Source organism: Zeugodacus cucurbitae, chromosome 6 (genome assembly GCF_028554725.1).
Source record: "Zeugodacus cucurbitae isolate PBARC_wt_2022May chromosome 6, idZeuCucr1.2, whole genome shotgun sequence".
NCBI classification, from domain to species: Eukaryota; Metazoa; Arthropoda; class Insecta; order Diptera; family Tephritidae; genus Zeugodacus; species Zeugodacus cucurbitae.
Genome location: NC_071671.1, coordinates 42,998,743 through 43,019,199, shown reverse-complemented (window position 1 = coordinate 43,019,199; position 20,457 = coordinate 42,998,743). Strand labels below are relative to the sequence as shown.

The following is a 20,457-nucleotide window of genomic DNA, read 5'->3' as shown; positions in this document are numbered from 1 at the left end:
TGAATACATTATAAAGTGAACGAATCAGATGGAATTAAAAATTGGGTTATATGGGAAGTAGACGTAGTTGTGAACCGATTTCGCCCATATTCCACCCGGGTCATCAGGGTGTCAAGAAAGTGTTATATACCGAATTTCATTGAAATCGGTCGAATAGTTCTTGAGATATGGTTTTTGACCCATAAGTGGGCGACGCCACGCCCATTTTCCATTTTGAAAAACAATCTCAGTGCAGCTTTCTTCTGCCATTTCTTATGCAAAGTTTGGTGTTTCTGACGTTTTTCGTTAGGGAGTTAACCCACTTTTAGTAATTTTCAACCTAACCTTTGTATGGGAGGTGGGCGTGGTTATTATCCGATTTCTTTCATTTTTGGACTGTATAAGGAGTTTGGTTTATATAGCTTTATTGGTTTGCGAGTTATATACAAAAAACTTATTCCAAATTTCATTTTCATAACTTTATTTATGGCTTAGTTATGACACTGTATAGGTTTTCGGTTTCCTCCATTTTGTGGGCATGGCAGTGGACCGATTTTGCCCATTTTCGAAAGCAACCTCCTCAGGGTGCCAAGGAACATGTGTTCCAAGTTTCATTAAGATATCTTAATTTTTACTCAAGTTATCGCTTGCACGGACAGACGGACGGACAGACATCCGGATTTCAAATCTCGTCATCCTGATCATTTATGTATATATAACCCCATATCTAACTCTTATATTTCTTGGTGACACAAACAACCGTTATGTGAACAAAACTATGATACTCTGTGCAACAGGTTCTCTCTCTTACGTCGTTCACTGTTTGAACTATAAATTCAAAGTGATGAATTCTTTTTATTTAGATTATATTATTTTTTTTAAGCAGATAGTTCTCCGGATTTATGGTGTCACAAAATATATGTTATACTGTCTCTTTTGGTAAATTTTCATAATATATCGACATAGTAGCTTTTATTAGTTAATTTTTTTTATTTTGATTTTGGGTTCATCATAAGATTCGATAAATTTGTCTTCCAAGACTTCTTTACTGTCTGCATTGCATGAAACACTTTCCGTGTCTAGACGTAATTTGATAGGGGACAACAGCAAAAAGCCTCAAATAGTCTTGACGGGACTTTGGATAATTTAGACGTAGTTTTTTTATAGATAATGCTTTTATGATGCGAAACTTTGAACACACTAGAACTTGAACATTCGTTTTATGCATTCTATTTCTTTGCTGATAATATTAAGATTTTTAGTTTGCTTTATTACCATTATTTGGAAACTCGTACCGAATAGGTTCTAATTTAATAAGTGTTTAAAAGTACAGTATATTTATCACTTATTCCATTAGTTACAAATTGACATGTAGTTTGTGGCTCAATTAATTTTGAGTGGAAATAATAAATTACCCATATTTAATGGATTATTCTCAAATCGATAGTATTATATTATTAAAAAAATCACCAAAATTGGTCTCTTAAATATATATTTTAATCAATTCTTTAAAAACTATTCTTATGTTAATACTTATTTTTCTTTAATATTCATAATTGTATATCGTGCAATAACTAATTACAAGTTTTAAATAACTGTAACAGATTAACTACCACTTAATAAATATAAAAGTTTGATTTTTTGTACAACTAAATATCAAATTTCTTGTAAATTAAGCATTTAACGTTTGTGATTGCGTTTTCTTCTCAGTTGCGTTTTCGAACGATTCAAACTCGATTTGCGGTTACTCCTCGATCTGTGTTCAGCATGCGCGATTGCACTCCAATCGTTTTCAGCGCCTGTGCGACGTTTGCCAAAATGACCCGAACTTTCCACAAGTTGCTTTTCATCGCGCAAAACACCGCTTGCCGCGCGATTCGAGTCAATGAAGCGCTGTTGGAATTCATAAAACCGATTATTTAATTGAATTTCATTATTGGTGGCAAATTGACGCGGTCGCCGTATATTGTCTTTGACAAAGGCGCGTGACCAAATGACCGGATCCAAGCTGGCGTCGTAACCCTCATGATCGGCCTGCCAGGGATATGCCGCAGCCGAGGTGATGTGGCACAAATTAAACACAACAATAAATGCGACAAGCGCACACTTTAATTCATATGGCATTGCTAATTAATGCAAAACGATTGGTGACGAATTTCGTTAGAACTTTTGCGAAAACGCGCGATTAATTGTTTTAATTTTTGTTTCGAAGACTTTATGAATTACGCTTTTTTTAGAACAACTCGTGTTGTGTAGAAACCGTCCGTTTGCCTTGCGGTTTTGTGGGAAACTGTTACATTTCCAACTGCCGGCGTGTGTTCTTATAGAACGTATGACATACGCATATGCCTGTGACTGTGTGCCAAGGGAGTTAATGAAAATTCCGGTCTTACTGGCTACAAATGTATTGGAAATGGATTGTAAGTGTTTATGGATTTATCCAAAACCCTGCTGTTCTATTTACTTTACAGCGCTGTTTGCTTTCATCAGGTTCTAACTACCTGCGCGTGCGCATTGGCTGTTCTTTTCTCACACTAATTTTATTGCACCTTAAGGCAGGTAAGTGTCTACACCCGAGCGCTGCTGGGTTAGAACATTGCAATAGTCGCATGGTCATAAAGATATGCGTTTGAGCGACAGCTGTGTGACGCACAGTGTTGTGTTTGGAAATTTATGACCTTTCCCATACGGATTTAGTTGTTTGAGCAGCGCGGCAATCTAATCCTGATTCTGCCGCAGACGACGCACGTTGAACTGATCACGTAACTGTGATAATGTATTACAGTAATGCAACATATTTATGGCCCAATATGAGTATATTAAGTGTATAAGTATTTGAATACATCCGCTGCTCCACACAGTCATTGCAATCATCCTTTTAAAATCTACGACTACTAAGTGTGATTGTTGTTTTCTAATCTATTTGAAAAAAAAAACAGAAAATGCTTCACATTCCGTGCACTCGCATTTATCACCAACTGTTCTCCGTTGCCTCCGGTGTCCGGTGCGACAGCAGCAACAACAATTTAAGTGATTTCGGTTAGGTGCAATTAGTAGCTCAGCAAACCGGTGTCACCAGCCGTCAGACTCATGAGTGTCAAATGGCAGACCAGTTCGTTCGAAATATGACGTCTTTAATGGATTATCGCACGTTCTATGGCGATGGCAATGTTAGTTCCGTTGAATATGATAACTACACTGAGAAAAATTTCTGTTAAATAAACTTTAAGACTGGGTAAAGTTGTTTTGAATATGTCAGTTCAAGGGAAGAAACTCTAAAATCTCTTTTTCGTCTAATACTTTATTGTTGATTTAAGAAAAGCAGGATATAGCGATCCGTCAGGTACATAGAAATAGGAAGGAAATACAGAATAAATAGGAAGTAGCAGTACAATCATTTGGTGTGTTTTTATTTCAGATCAATCTTCAATTTCTTCAGAGTTTCGTCTGCGCTTTGGTCTCTGTAATGTACCAGGTAATCGATAGTTTCCGATTGTGACGAAACGAAGCATAACCTGTTTTGCATTGGCATGAGTAGCGCCAAAGCACCCAATATGCCGACAGCTTTATCATGCCCAATATTTAATGCATCATATGCTTCACGTTATCTTATGAGATTTCTACTATTTAACTTTTTTGTACATCTCCAATCAGCATTCTGTCAATATAACATCGTATATTTTTGTCACTTTATCCTCCGTACTCACTTTAATACCGATAGTGATGATATAGAGGAGGTGAGCCTAAGTTTAGCGGTTTATTAAGATTATTTTTACTTTTACGAGGCGAACGAGTACATATTTCAGTAAAGCAATTTCTCTCCGATGGAATTATTAATGCTATTTTGTCAAGAAGGGGTGGTTGAGATGATAAATAAGACCTGAATGATATGAAGCTAATCTGATTGATGATTAGTTAGTGTATTTGTTGTATTAATCGCGTCGGAACGAATTATGGGCGAACGAACTCAATGATAACTGCCAAAAACCAAGTTTATATTTATACGCAATAACAAAATTGGTTTCATGGAAGAAAAATTATGATGTTGTTTATTTTTGTTGTGTCTATAATTTGAGGCTAGTAAAGATGTTATAACTTAACTCGATCATTTTATTGTAACCCGAGCGTATCTATGCAGCAAATTTAAATGGAGGGTTAATAAAATGTTTAGTAAAGTAAATATTATGATAGCGTAAAAACACTGAAATTAAAAACATGTAAATTAAATTAAGATCAATAAACTGAATTTTTATGAAAATAGTCCATGAGAATTTGTGAGTCAAATGAAACTGCATATGAATGAAGCAATGCGCAACTGATACCATCTAAATTCTAAGATTGAATTTCTAACGGTATCCTACAATTATTGGTTAAACAGATGTGAAAGTGTTTCAAGGTGTTGAATTCATATGAATATGTTGAAAAATAATACTATATTTATTCGTATATAAAAATTAATGTTTATTTGCTTCTCCTTTTTAGAATCGTAAACTATGAATTTGATAATTTTAATTTAATTTGTACATCAAATTCTTGACTGGCGTAGACACCGCTAATACTGGTTATAGCCGAGTACACAACAGCGCGCCATTCATTTTTCCCCTTGGCGGTTTGGCGCCAATTGGTAATACCAAGTGAAACCAGGACCTTCTCCGCCTGGTCCTTCAAATGGAGTGGAGGTCTTCCTCTTCCGCGGCTTCCACCAGCGGGTACTGCATCGAACACTTTCAGAGCTGGAGCCACTGCCTTTTTATTCGCTGGACATAGTTCATAGTTCGTCGAATAACTTATACTCGTAATTCAATGGAATTGAATTCTGGTAGTTTCCGTGAGTTTTATTAATTCTCTACAATTGAAGATCATCCAATGTATAAATGAGGGATCTGACAATTCTCGAATGCGTCTTTTTTCACAATAAATTTTACATAGCGAGTTGGTGATCGTCGTCAATGTTAACATTTCCATACAAGTGTCAACAGGCGGTTTAATTGCATTCGATACATTGATTCGGATTGCTGATTGACATCGAAAAAAATGTGAATGCACTTTTGCGCTATAGCCGAACAATTACGACTAAAGCAATTGGGCGCTCTTCACCTCAAACATGGAAGGAACGAGCACTACGATCATCTGAATCAAACGAGTAACGAACATTAAGACTGGAAAACCTTCGAGTACATGCCGCTGAGACCCGTTCGTCTGAGACAACTGAACAACGTGAAGTGAGGTTAGGAATTGTTCGAATATATTCTATCGTTCGTTTAAGACAACTGAACAGTGGGAAAGAAGACTACAAAATGTTCGAATAAGCACTGCTAATTAATTAATATTGGAAATGGATAAATCAAAGAATCCTCGCAATATACCAATGATAATATACATATATTTCCTTCTACATTTTGTTAGAAGCTTTGTGATTAATATAATCATTAAAATACCCATTTACATCAACTTGCAGTGGGTTAAAGTCTACAAAACTAGTTTTTCGCTCTGAACGTTAGAATTTTCCCATTTTAGATGCAATGATTTGTTAAATAACAGTGAAATTTCAAACCGGTTAATTGCAGAATGCAAAGTAGAGGAGTTCAACTCGACGGGGAGCGGGATCATGCAATATGCATAAATACACGTAACATTGTAGTAAAGTTATTGTTAAGCAAATACAACATTGCCATTGACATTGCCGTTGATGTGGCAATTGAATTACGTAAGAGAAGAGCAAACATCGACAAAAACTGGAAAGACAAGAAGCGCAGGAAGTCATAGACTAATATTATGCTTGCAACAAGTTGTTGTTGTACACAACTATCTAAATATGTAGGTCAACTGATGCACCAGTGGCGAAGTGGTGGATCCTGTTAAGCTGCGCAAGAATTCGGCAGGGTATAAAAGCGCTTGCCACATGCCACAAGGCCAACAGTACGCGCTGCGTTTGCAATCGAATTACTTGCAACATATTTGTTGTTCTTACCACTTTACGGACACTAAAATGAAGTTTATTTATTTGCTAGTGCTGCTGCTGCCTGCATTGGAAGCGCGTTCAGGTGTCTTCCTTACACGCCACATACGGCAGGCAGGACGCTATGGCAGCTCAGGCGGTTATCGCCCTAATCTCGCTTACGGCGGCAGCAATCAGGGTGGCGTCAGCGCTAATGTTGGTGGCATTAGCAGCGGTGGCAATGCCTACGGCAACGGTAATGTGAAAGTGAGCGCTAATGGCAGTGGCAATGTGCGTCTGGCCTATGCACCTGGCGGCGCTATCGCTGCGCGGCCTCATAGCGGCATTGGCGGCTTTAAGTATGGCGGACGCCCATCGCCAGGCAGCGACTTTGTGGTGAATGCGTTGGGTGCTGCTACATCCGGCGCTGGACCGAGCGGCGCGTACTCCGCCAACCATCCACAGACGGTGTATAAAACTGTGGGCGGCAGCGCTGGACGCCCGCAAGCGAATGCGCTCTATCGCGTGGGACCAGGCGGCGCGTTGGCGAGCGGCGGCAGGCCGATAGGCGCTGGTGGTGGCTACCAAAGTGGCTAAAATGGTTTGTTGCAAAAAGTGGAATTGAAAAACAGTTTTGTTGTACAAAAATATTTCTATTTGATCACATATAAATTATTGCGCGTATAAAAAGTTAAAAAAATAAAACTAAGATTTCATAAATAAATTAAATATTGTGTGTTTGATTTATGTTCAAGCAGGCTTAGCTTATTCTCTTTCTATGCTTATCTTCTTTACTGCTTAGCTAGTCAACTCCTCTACAGCACCGGAAAGCCTTGGAAACCCTGTCCATAACCGCCCATTTGTCCGAAAATTGCCGAGGGTATGGGATATGCAGCACCTCCAAACTGTGGCTGCAACTGCGAGGCTTGTCCTTGTAGCTGCATTGGTGTCCCTGCCATTTGAGCACCCGCTAACGGCACCTGATTGCCGTTGCCCGTAACTCCTTGCAAATTTGCCATATTCACTAGATTCTCCAAGTTATTAGCGCCCGCTACAGTTGGGCCGAAATTGTTCTGCAGTTGCGGTAAACCGCCAAACATGTAATTGGCGAATACATCGGGTCCGTTAAATGCGTACGGCGGCAAGTTGTTGCCCACATAGTTGCCTGTGGCAGGATAGTTCAAACCAGCGAGATTCCCCAGCTGCAATGTGTTCACGCCGGGTGGGACACCATTGGCGCCAGCGGCAGCACCTGGTGCACTGCCACCGAATGGCAGTCCAATTAGGCCAATACCTGGTGCGCCGGGATAACCGTTGCCGCCGTAAGCCAGTCCGCCGTAGCGTCCGTAGGGCATGGTGCCAAGCATTCCACCGAAAGCTGTCAATGGCTGTGGTTGATTCAGCAGCGTTGCGCCACCATTCAGCAGTTGTCCACTTATGGTTTTCACATCCGCTGTAGTTGTGGCTCCACTGCTAGGTCCTTTCGTTTGACGTGTGACACGTTCTTCGGTCGGTCTGGCCTCACCGCCGTGATTTAGTGCTAACACACCGATGCAAAGTAGAATTGCTGCTATCTTCTGGTTGTGCTGCATGTTGCTTTCTTCAGGGCTGCGTAATGTTCACTGTGCCCAACTCAGACGTTGCTGTAGCTATTTATTGCGCCCAGTATTAACTTCGAAAGCGCTTACATTTCTTTCGACTTTTCGGTTGTAAAACTTTCTTCAAGTCCACTGCTGTTGTTAATCCCATTCCTATTGAGTGAAACTAAGCGGTAATAAAAATAAAATGTTTTCCTTCTCCTTTCTTCTGTGTATTCATCGCGCACTTCTTTCTTCGTACTATATTTAAAAAGTGACTTACATAGCCTTACGCACCCAACGATCGCTAGAAAACGAAAAGTTTTGTAATCGTTTTATAAACAATTCACACCTCGCGTCTAATGGACGGCGGCAACAAAGTGCCAATTGATTTGGCCCTCATTTTGTGGGGCAACTCTCTTTGAAGCCAAACATTTTATTTCCTCCATTGTTCAATAGTGTGGTAATAAACAAATTTTTATGTCGTCAATAAAAAGGTTTTATTGCGGATTTGTAATCTCAATTTTTGTTTATGAGTAGCACTTTTGGTGTCTAGGCTTTTCAGAACTTCGCTGTATGGTGCTTCTTTCTAAGTAGAAGACCTTATATTTAAGATAAAAAGAAGTTTTATTACTAAAAATATAACAATAGCTGCAAGTTGAGTTGACCTAATTTTCGTAAACTGCATTTTGATTGTTAGTCGTCTGGAAGATGCTGCAACTTCAACTGCAGCATTAAATTATAAAGCAACTGATTTGCATATATTATTCGTATTGCTATGCTACTGAGGCTCGTTAAATGTATTTACATCAGCATAATTGTCTTGTCTTCTACTTGTCGAACCGATTCCTTTATTATATTTTCGTTCTTTGTTACTAGATACATAATTAAGTTTGTTGCATTGCCTCTATTATATTACAGTAGCTAAATATGTTTAAAAGTACCAACTTTTAAAGTATTTAATTTGGGTTTTAGATGATTATGGTATTTAAATAGTCTATAGTCTAGCGAATATCGCCTTATCACATATCATGTGTTTCTCATGAAACCGAAAAAGAAGAATTTGAACTGCCGATATTGAAACTTGGTTAATGAGGATTAGTCATCCTTTAGTTAATCTTCCAGATTAACGTAATGTGCAGCTCCCAAATGCTGAAGCCGTTGTCTTGATAATGCAGGACATTCACAGAAGAGGTGCTCCATTGTTTCTCTGGTGCCTTGCTCTTGACATTTCCTGCAGTCTTCACGATCTATCAGCCCCATCTTGTAGGCGTGCGCCGCCACAAGACAGTGATCAGTGAGTATGCCGATCATATTCCCACATTTGCTTCTATCGAGCGCCAATAGAAATTTCGTGTACTTCTTATCTACCGCCTTGCACATAACTTTTGCGGTTTTGCATCCCGGTATATTCTTCCAAATATAATCATTAAAAAAGTTAACAAAAATTCTAATTTTTTATTGTTCATTTTAGTAGGTTTAGCGACTTAAAAGCTAAGTAGAAACCAATACTGTGTTGTAAAAATACTAACAAATATAATAACATGTCTCCCACTTTTGATACCTTTTGGAGCTACAGCATCCATTTTTTTTCGTTCGCTTCATGTGGTAAGACTGAGAGCTCCATATTGCGGAAATAATGATAAAATCAGTACGAAATAAATTTTGTTAGAAAGCTATTTTTTTAAATTAATAATATTAAAAAAAACTGTAAATAAATGTAAGAAGAATTCTTTAGATCTATTCAGCGTATCTTTGATAACATATTTAAGCAGTATTTTGTGAAAATTGTATTTACAAATTCCGGAAACTCAGCCGTTGGTACTTCATCTCCCATGACGTATCCAAAAAAAAAGCTCTTGCTCTCTAATAAAAATAAATCCTACGTATAATAACTAGATAATGTTATTGCTAAGATGTGTGAAAAATGTGAAAAATACGCTACATAAATTTCAGGGAAGTTTTACATTCAAACTTACGTTCCCCGTGGGGCGTAATTTCTAAGGGTCTATCACTTAGAATTTTACTCGGATTGATTTGATTTATTTTTGGATAATACTTTAAACATATTGTACTATTTAATAAGACATCCAAATTTTTAAATTTTGATAAGTTGCTTTGTTGACTGTTTACAACATTATCTGAACTTTACCATGTGCCCATTATATTAATAGAGCTACAGGCCAAATTTGAAATTTTAAATAATTAGAGAAATATAAGAAATGTTTTTTATACTACTATCAATCTTTAGAGAAAGAAAAACATATACATATGTATGTCAATATATATATGCAGCTATATATAGAGTAACTAGCTGACCTCGCCTACGAGAAATTATTTCTATTGAAAAGAAAACAAAGTGGAATTTATATTTTGTTGAAAACATTTGTTTGCGATTTTTCCAAATTTTTTCTCCCGGAATTTGACTTGAATTGTATTTTTTAAGTCATCAACATCGGTATTTTTGACAGCTAAAATTGAGCGTGCACTCAACCTATTGTAGTTAAGAAAATCTTGGATCGGTTCGTTCGGATAAGCATTTCACGGTAGTCTTGAACACATTTTAAATGATGGTAAAAGGCACCATGAATTTTCTTTTTGTATTCGTTTCTAGGACTCTTCTGAATAAGTTTTATGCAAAAATTAAAATTATCCCCTTAGCAGTTTTTTAAAAAAATCGATTTTTGAGAAAAAAATCGAAACTTCCAAAATTCGTGTTCAGTACAAAACTTGATGAATAGTTACGGTCAAAAAACTATTATAACATAATTCTTTGCACTATATGTCACTCGTTTACATGTAAAGATGTGTATTCCTAAACAATTGACAAATCGATTTTTAAGGTTAGAGTAAAACTGTTGTGAACATCGTTTATATAGTAAGTAAGATTGATTGAGTAATAATTCTGTTATATTTTTATTATTTGTTTATTTTGTTATTAATGTCTCATGGCAGTACTTACCCTTGCACGTGGTGCACTGCCACTAAAGACCAGTTGGAATCATGTGGGCAGTATAGAACTGTAGGAGGCTCCATAAAAAATTTTGAAGCCTGGAGAGATGCAGGTAGCATAAGAAAAAATGCAAAAGAATATTTTAACTGCATTTCCCCTCCCATTTCCACTCAAAATGTACAAGACACTATCATCGACATAATAGTTCCTCCTGAACTTCACCTACTGATTGGTATCGTAAATCATATTTTCAACAATATGTTAATAGACTTTGAGACAGAAAGTTTAGACTGGGCCAAAAAGTGTAACGTTTCGCGTAATGTGTTTAATGGAGCATCTATGTTTGCTGGAAACGCTTGTAAAACTCTCTTGAATAAAGTAGACATTTTAAGATCTAATGGAAACCTCGGTTGTGTAAAATACGTCAAATGTTTTGAAGATTTTCATTTGAATTGTGATTATTCTAAATATATAAAGGAGTTTCGAAACAGTTACATTGCTTTGCAAATTACGATAACTCCAAAGGTTCACGCAGTTTTTCATCATGTTTCCTACTACTGTTCAAAAACACAAAAAGGACTTGGACATTTTAGTGACCAGGCCATGGAACGGTTCATGCCGATTTCAAAAAAACGTGGTCAAAATACAAGTTACAAAAATCACACATTAATTACGCAAAAATCTCTTGAAGTCTGTTGTAGAATACAATAGCCAACATGTTTGATTTTGAATATTGACCTGTTCAGCGTTCTCGTTTATGTATTCAATAAATTTATATCTAAATACTTTATTAAACAATCGTATTACTTTATTTATAGTATTATTATACATTTTCATTCATACATAATTAATCCAATTTTGTACTGAACACGAATTTTTGGAAGTTTCGATTTTTTTTTAATTTATCAAGCATTTTGTATTCTGTGTTTAAAATAAAAAGTTTTTTTATTTATAAATTGTTAAGAAGTAAAATACTCTTGACAGTGCTTTTTACAAATAAAATATCCCCTTGAGGATAGTTGTGAAAGTGAATTTGTTGCGATGGAAGATATTTTACAGTTGTTGTTATTTCTATACAAAGAGGAAAATTATGAACATCGTAATTGCCCGCGTTATTCAAAAGTTTTTATATTAAGATGTTTATTGTTCCCTTTTTTGTATAAAAGAAATGGTGATATTGATAATGGTAACTTTGACGAAATTGTTTTGTATATATTGCATACGATTATAGCTTAGCAAATTTTTGGCATTAAATGACTAAGTTAAGATTTCGTAGTAACCATGGAACTTTTCTGAAGCTAAACATAACAACCAACTAAATCAAAATTGCATTCCTCATATTTCTAAATACATTATAAGGACATATGTACATATATTATGATTATATAGTATGGCTCTGCGGGGGAGCAAAAGACTAGGGGGATCTAGAATGGAAAAGCGTATATATAGCCTCTGGCATCCGATTACCAATTAACCTCTTTTACGTGTGGCACCCCCTGTTTGGTTATCGAGGTTAACGAGGCTCTGGCGACCGAGTAAAGGCGGTATAACCTTACCATCTGTATATAGTAAATGGGGTTGTAAAACCAACCGAAATACAGTAGTTTTCCAAAATAACGAAAATTCGTTTTAACGAAAACCGAAACAAAAACCGAAAACGAACAAGCAAATTTGTTACATTGAGTACCTTAAATAACGAGCATCGGGGATTTGTAAGTACTCGGTTTAACGGACAACATGAAGAAAACATATGAAGTAAGAGAAAAAAATCAAATAACATGAAACCAAAATAAAAAATTAAACTTGGAATTAAAAAGAAATGTGCAAATTGAAAAAATGTTGAATTTTATAAAAAAGTTTAAAATTATTGATCAGCACCTAATAGAAGTATAAGAGTCAGAATTGGTCATTTTGGAAGAATTTATTGGATTTGAATTATTTTGTTATGATTTTTCATTTTTTAACAAATAATTAATAAAACAATTTATTAAACTGCAATTTACGGATATTTAATTCATTTTTTTTTTTTAAAACATACCTCGATTATGTCGAAAGAAACCATCGGATAGATAGGCTGATAACCGGCCAATCATAAATCAAACTAATCACCGAAGCCACAATAGAGAAGGCTCTTACGTGATAAAAATATGAATAAATTTTCAATTTTTTTTTATTTTGTAAAGTGCATAGAATAGGGCTCTAGATAGACATACATAAGAAATGTTCCATTATTCAATTCAATTATACACAATTTGTGGAAAAAATAATATAATAACATGCTTCTTCTAATTCACTTTAGTAACTCGACTTTTAGAGCCTAAAAGTATGCTACAATTCTACGCATGAATGGTCTTACTTTTTCATTTCCGTTTATTATCTGCAAAGAAATTTGCTTATTGCATTTATATAATATTGGAATTTTTCACAAATGCGACAGTCTTTTTTATTGTATTTTATTGCAGCGTATAGAAATAATTTTTAGTGTTAAATAATATATAAATTGGAGCATGGTTAAGAAATATTCGAAAAACCCATTAAACTCCATTACAAACCATACTAAACTCAATGTGAACTCTGAAGTGAATTCAAGTTTGTGCCTTAAGTCTTCAGTATTTATTTGATATTTCATTTATATACACTGATGATCGCAATGAACACCATTTTTTTAGTTGAATTTCTTGTATTTGAACACGAAAACTTGCAGTAAGTAGTGTAAATGATTTGTGCATTAACTAATTTATTTATAAGTATGTTAAGGAAAAAAAGTCGATTCGAGCTCAAACGATTGAATTTTGTGCTAAAAATTAATTATTTACAAGATTTTGATTCATTACAGAAGTATAAGTAGGCACGATCGATAAAAGCGATTTTAGGAGACGACCACATGACCATCGAAGTTATAATACGAACAATACGAATCACTAGAAAAAACCGTATGTGTAAAAAAAACTATAAGCACCGTATTAAATTTACACAGGAGTTTATCGAAAGTATGCCTTGTCATGGAAAGCTGTGCTTGAATCAATCGGCTTTCGACTAAATGTATGTATGTGATTGGCGTTCAACCGTTTAGCCGGTTATAGCCGAATCGATGAGAGCGCACCACTCCTCTCTTTTCTTCGCAGTTCAGCGCCAGTTGGAGATTCCAAGTGTAACCAGGTAGCTCTCCACCTGGTCCCTCCAACATAGTGGAGGCCTTCCCCTTCCTCGGCTTCCTCCGGCGGGTACTGCATCGAACACTTTCAGAGCTGGAGCATTTTCGTCCATTCGAACAACATGACCTAGCCAGCGTAGTCGCTGTTTTTTTATTCGCTGAACTATATCAATGTCGTCGTATAACTCGTACAGCTCATCGTCCCATCGTCTGCGGTATGCGACGTTGCCAATGTTCTGAGGTCCGTAAATCTTGCGCAAAATTTTCCTCTCGAAAACTCCTAGTGTCGTCTCATCTGATGTTGACATCGTCCAAGTTTCTGCACCATAAAGCAGGACGGGAATGATAAGCGACTTGTAGAGTTTGATTTTTGTTCGTCAAGAGAAGTCTTTACTTTTCAATTGCCTACTTAGTCCATAGTAGCACCTGTTGGCAAGAGTGATTCTGCGTTGGATTTCAAGGCTGACATTGTTGGTGTTGTTAACGCTGGTTCCCAGATAAACGAAATTATCTACAACTTCAAAGTTATGACTGTCAACAGTGACGTGGGAGCCAAGACGCGAGTGCGCTGACTGTTTGTTTGATGACAGGAGATATTTCGTCTTGTCCTCATTCACCACCAGACCCATTCGCTTCGCCTCTTTATCCATGCGGGAAAAAGCAGAACAAACGGCGCGGTTGTTGCTTCCGATGATATCAATATCATCGGCGCACGCCAGCAGCGGTACACTCTTGTGGAAGATTGCTACTAACTTAAAAATACATATTTAAAAAAATTTAAATTTTCAGTTTTCATTTTTAACTTAATAAGTAAAAATACGAAGTGTCCTTAATTAGTTCACCAAGGCAACATAGTCATATAAGATACATTAAAAGCCGTACGTTGTTATGCACACTTTCCTTATTTTTTTTAATAAACTTTGTAAGTTATAGGTTTATTATAATAAACATAATAACTTGCGCTTAAAAAGATTATATCCCTTTTCAATTGTAAATGAAACCAATTAAATAAAAAAATGTCCCTAATTATATGACCACCGGTGTTAAGAGTTAACGGTAACAATTTTCAAAATAAAATTCTAGTATTGTTTTCATATGCATGAGCGGACAAATACTTTCTAATTACCTGCTTTAGTCAAGTATTTAAGTAATAAAATTTGTTAAATCGAAAGTTAAAATCGATTATTTTCACTTTAGCTGTGGCTAATTGCACAAAACATTGAATCAATGCAATGTCAAATTAATATATTATAATTCAACTTGGTTTAAAATAGAAAGCCATAGCATTCCAATAATAATTTTTAGTTGTAAGAAATGCCTTTCTAACATTATTTATTTATAAAATAAGAATTATGTGTTTCAATGGATTTTTATTGAAATATTATATAATAATATTTAATATATACCGAGGTAGTCAAAATTATGTACACATGGAAAATTTTTAGATATTTCACGGAAAAGCCTTTTTCTTACTGTTGTTGTTGTTACAGTGTAACAAAATGATATGTTGTTGTAAACCTTGATCTATTCCTAAGCGAACGAAGTCAGTTTGGTGAGAGCAGCTGTACATGTGACAATGAAATGGCCACATCAACTGATGGCTCGCAGTAGTCAAAAGTATTTACACATGACTTAAACTTTATTATCCTGTTCTAAGTTAATGAAATTTTCTAGTTTTAATGATCAGCTATTATTCTAAGAAGCTAATTTCATAATTGGTTATATCGCCTTAGACATCAGTAACAGCCTCCTATCTAGTTCGAATAGATTCACACACAATGTGCGTAAAGTTAGCTATTAATTTTGACCAAATTTTGATAATTTCGGCGTTTTCGGCCTTTATATCAATTGTGCTCTGATATTTAACGAAAGTCCAAACTTTTTCGATAATGTTTAGGTCGGTGCTCGTCGCAGGCCAATTTGATTTGCTTCACTTAAACGTTTTATATGTAACTATCCTTCATGATATGAGACATTTTCATGTTGTAAAATCCTGCCAATGGTTGGAAAAGGCCGATTTACCAGTACAATGTTATGGTCATATGTATTATTATATCGGGATTGATTTAGTCCCCTTAAATTAGTACCGAATCTCCAAAAGTAAAGTAAGAAAATCTTTCCCAAAAAACATCATATCTCGTCCGATCGCAAAGTATGGCCGTTCCACCCCCATTTATGGAGTGAAATTTCGTTATGGACCATTACTAATAAAGGTTGTCCAGAATATCCGCTTAATCTTTCGAAGATTAAGAAATGATTGCAGCGTTTGTAAAACAATCGCCCATAAAAATATAAACTCTTTTCAAATTTCAAAAATCATTATCCAAAGTTGTTAAGTTGAAAATATACCATGTAATAGGTTTGCATCATTAGTATTTCCCAACGATTTTCTAAACGCCCACCTCCCATACAAAGGTTAGGTTGAAAGTTTCTAAAAGTGCGTTAACTCACTAACGAAACACGTCAGAAACACTATATTTTACAGAATAAATACCAGAAAGAAGCTGCAATTTTTTTTTGATTTTTTTACAAAATGGAAAATTGGCGTGGCATCGCCTATTTATGGGTCAAAAACCATATCTGAGGAACTATTCGACAGATTTCAATGAAATTCAATGATACGTGCGGAAAATGGATGAAATCGGTTCACAACCACGAAACTTCCCATATAACTCAATTTTGAATTCCATCTGATCCGTTCACTTTATAAGATATACATAAGGAATCAATGAAAATAGCGAAATAAAACTTTACACAAATACTGTATATGATCCGTGGCATCACTTATGAAAAAATTGTCGAAATCGGACCTTAACTTTGCCCCGGATATTGAATATGAAGAACTCAGTGCCTAAGGGTAATTTTTCACCGAAAATACCGGCAAATCTTTCAGATATCTCAATTTAATTCAGAGGAAATAGTTTTCTTCTAATAGTGTGTCTTTGTATCAGAAATGGTTAAAATCAGGTCATAACTTCTCGAGCTCTCATATAGTTAAGTATAGGATTAAATACGATGGGTTTAATAGCTTATAAATCGGGTAATATATGAAATATCTTAGCCAAATTAAATGATCTTATAATCTTAGATATAATGTACGTTGGTGTTGAAAATGTGTTTAATCGGCTCAGGAATTACCTCAGCCTATATACCATATATGATGATTTTCGATCTTTCTATTGGATTTTATACCGAATATATGGGTCAAATTGTGTGTTAACTTAATAAATATATAGCATAAATTGTGAGAGTATAAAATGTTCGGTTGCACCCGAACTTAGCCTTTCCTTACTTGTTTTTCGTTAAGATTAGTCTAGTTCTAGTGAATAGAAGTTATCATAGTGGACAATTATAATACCGATACTCGATCTACTAACAGCTCACTACTCTTCTCTACTCGGTGGTATTTCCAGAAATTATAAGGTGATGCTTTACCAAAATAATCACCTTATAATTAATCACAATTACACTTACGCTCTCTATTCACTTTTATAATTATATTCTTCTATACTATCTTCCAGTTTCACTTTATGTTGATTCTTAACAAAACTTTGATTGATTGATAAAATAAGTTTCCGAACTCAGAGCTGTTCAATTGTTATTAAACACAATAAACTAAACGAGTATTTGGGCATATCTTAGCCTTAGACCAAATACATTTCTCCTTTTCTACTGTATCAGGCATTTCCGATCGCTAACCTAGCTGTTAACATTGAAAGACCTACTCACCACCAATCAAGGTCTAATATTATCTTAAAAAATTCATAAATTTCACAAGCAAATAGCATCGAGTTCAACGCACTCAGAGTGCACGTACTCGAAATACGTGCGGTTAAACTTTGTCTACTCGTTGGAATTTCCAGAAATTATAAGGTGATGCTTTACCAAAACAACAAAAACAAAATACTTTCGTCTATTACTTCGCCACTTAGCGCTTCATAATTTCATTTATTATACATTTTTATGAATAATTAATCTTTAAGGCCAAAAAAGATTAGAAATATTTAGAAAACGATTTTATTTTATTTATTTTTGTTCCCATTTTATATTTGTTGTTTTTTGCTCCGCTTAATTAAAGTTCAATTTTTATGATTATAAGCGGCTCACAATTAATTGTCGATCCGGTCGGTATATGAAAGCATGTAATTACCAAACAAATCCAATCGCTGATTTTTTTAAATTTAAACTTCATTAGTCAATAAATTTGCGCTATTACCGGCTACTTATTTGGAGAATAATATTATGGCAATTGTGCACTTCATAGCGCGTTGTGTGTAATTTTGAAAAAAAAAAAATAATAATAATATTTCTAACATCGAATAAGAAAGAACAAATAAATTAGAAATTAATTAAAAATTATTAAACGACTTTTCACAATTGTACATATACAGGGTGCACATTATGAATTTTTTGTTGAAACTGAAAAACTCTTGTTGAGTACCTTGTCTTGCAGTAAGTCTTCCTAGTTTCTGTCTCGTCTATTGGTTTGTCACATATGAAGCAATGGGCCGTTGTCGTATCAGAAAAGAAAAGACGTTTTGACCAGTCCGTTGTAGGTTGAGCCTTATTCACGATTATTCTCTATGTAAAGAAGCATTATGTCGGCGGGACTTTTCGAAGTGAATTCGTGGTAATTAAAATATTATTAAAATGAATGGCGCACCCTTTATCTACTATCTAAAGAAGATAACATTTGTTTCAATAATATCCGTCGAAATAACATTGAATATTAAACAAACAATAATTATATTAAACAATGTAATTTGCTAAACGCATAACTACTATCGAATAATTTTCAAATAATCAGGTTACTCAAGTACTAATTTGAGGAAAATCGACAGGAAATTAACTGTCGTGCTCGCATTGACCAATTCGCAGAAATTACTTTATTATGTAGACGCCTCATGACTTACGCGAAGCGCTATTTAGTAACAGATTTTTCGATATCATTAATTGACAGACGTCAATAGAATTCGATATAGAAAACGCATGTGTTGTATGATGCATCACGAAATGACGGCGCAATTCTGAGTCAACGCGAATGAGAAGCTGAGACCCGCCCAGCAGCTGTGTTGACATGTTTCCACCGCAAAAAACAGCGTTCTCAAATCAAGTTATGCAGCAGTTGTTGTTGCATGACAAGTCTGTCTGTAAAGCAATAGGCGCATGTGATTACTTTTTGTTGTTTAATTTCTACATTTGTACTTTCTTTATTTTTACAGAACAACAATCATGTGCGAGATTTCGTACAGCATTTCGGTGATTTTTTATATAATTTAGATTAGTAAAATGATTTGTAAACATATAAGCGCACCTGTATTTCACCAAAATTGAACTGCAATTTTGCAATATAAAGGCAAAGTGATTTTCAGAGGACAGTCAAAACGTTATCGACTCTTACAGAGGAATTTTCTAAATAATTACACAGCATCCTTGTCGAGTGAAGCAAAATCACCGAAAATGCGTGCATTTAGCGTTTGTTTAGTTCTGGTGTTATTCGTGGCCATGCTGCTCGGCGCCAGCGGTAATCCTGTCGGCGATGACATCATCGTCACTTTGGAGGCAGCGGAACAGCCATTATCCCTGATCGATGTCGACGCGCAGCAAGGACATGAGAACGAAGGCGATCGTTTGGCCCGCCACCATAGGGGCTATGGTGGTTGGGGTGGTCGCGGTGGTTATGGCGGCTACGGTGGCTACGGTGGCTATGGCGGTTATGGCGGCTATGGAGGCTATGGAGGTGGTTATGGTGGTTGGGGCGGTGGTTTTGGTGGATATGGACGTGGCGGCTATGGTGGTTGGCGTTAACATTAGCAATGAATACGAAAAACTAATTTGTATTCTTAATTCAATTATGACCTTTATAACGGGATTCACCAAACTACTGAAATAAAAATCAGCAAAATGTTACAATCATTTATGGTATTTTCAATCAAAAATAATCATGTTATACTGTGGAAACTATATTTGAATCTCTCAGTTTTCATTTGTAAATGAATACATTGTACTTCTAAGACTGTGAATGCTATAGCATGTGTACAATTATTAATTTCAGAAAAAATTGTGATAGCTAGATAATATGTCGGTCCGTTCTCCCATTCTATTGTTAAATTATCTCTAATGAAACCTTGCAAGTTTACATAAATTTTCTTTCCAGATAACAATATCACGTTTTATTATGATTATCATAATCCACTATATTCATCATTTTACTTTAGATATATACAAATAGCCATAATTTATATTGACAGATGATATAATGCTAATCGAAAGATAAATATATCGTAACACTTCTCAAATTCGATTCAGTGAATTCTCGTATTCTTGTAAAACGCCGGTTGGTCCTTTTAAAGTTCTCTTTATTTATTTTTGGAAATAGAAAAAAAATTTAGTCATGTCTGATGAATATGCAGGCCGGGGGATAGTTATATAATTGTTTTTGGCCAAGAGTTCATGAACAAGCAATGAAATGTGAGCTTTAATTAATCGAAAATCGCCAATATCAAAAATACACGTCTAACCTTAACGACTGCAATGAGCAACAGCTGAAAATTTTATCGTACTTCAGGGCATGTATATCAATATGAGAGTAAAGAAAAAATTGAGAATTTAAAAATTCCAGTAATTGTACAATTGTACCACATATTTTTCCTAAAGTAAGCATATGACAATTAATTGCAATTTCAAATCGTTTAAGGGAGGGGTCTGGGTTTTTACTTTCGAAAAATCGAATTTGTTTTTTATTTTATCTTATTGTTTAACATTTCAAGAATATGTCCTCAAATTTTTAATCCGATCTAAACAATATTCTTGAAGTTATTGTTTAATTAGTTTCGGGGCCTTTAACGCTCTAACT

The 20,457-nt window shown here is 35.3% G+C and overlaps 3 protein-coding genes across 3 annotated transcripts; 2 read left to right on the top strand and 1 right to left on the bottom strand.

Annotated features, from left to right (window-relative positions):
• Window positions 1-1,081: 1,081 nt before the first annotated feature.
• Window positions 1,082-2,317, bottom strand: LOC105218708 (uncharacterized). Its single transcript, XM_011194452.3, has one exon. It carries the CDS (start codon window positions 2,101-2,103, stop codon window positions 1,660-1,662), a length of 444 nt encoding a protein of 147 aa, XP_011192754.2. The 5' UTR covers window positions 2,104-2,317; the 3' UTR covers window positions 1,082-1,659.
• Window positions 2,318-5,968: 3,651 nt separating this feature from the next.
• On the top strand, window positions 5,969-6,514 carry LOC105218712 (uncharacterized). The gene has a single exon (XM_011194456.2). It carries the CDS (start codon window positions 5,969-5,971, stop codon window positions 6,512-6,514), a length of 546 nt encoding a protein of 181 aa, XP_011192758.2.
• Window positions 6,515-18,971: 12,457 nt separating this feature from the next.
• On the top strand, window positions 18,972-19,517 carry LOC105218713 (uncharacterized). The gene has a single exon (XM_011194457.3). It carries the CDS (start codon window positions 19,062-19,064, stop codon window positions 19,407-19,409), a length of 348 nt encoding a protein of 115 aa, XP_011192759.2. The 5' UTR covers window positions 18,972-19,061; the 3' UTR covers window positions 19,410-19,517.
• Window positions 19,518-20,457: the final 940 nt, after the last annotated feature.

What these genes read in the sequence shown, in the direction of transcription:
- LOC105218713 (XM_011194457.3), top strand. Translation starts at nt 19,062, where the DNA reads ATGCGTGCATTTAGCGTTTGTTTAGTTCTGGTGTTATTCGTGGCCATG.
- LOC105218712 (XM_011194456.2), top strand. Translation starts at nt 5,969, where the DNA reads ATGAAGTTTATTTATTTGCTAGTGCTGCTGCTGCCTGCATTGGAAGCG.
- LOC105218708 (XM_011194452.3), bottom strand. Translation starts at nt 2,103, where the DNA reads ATGCCATATGAATTAAAGTGTGCGCTTGTCGCATTTATTGTTGTGTTT.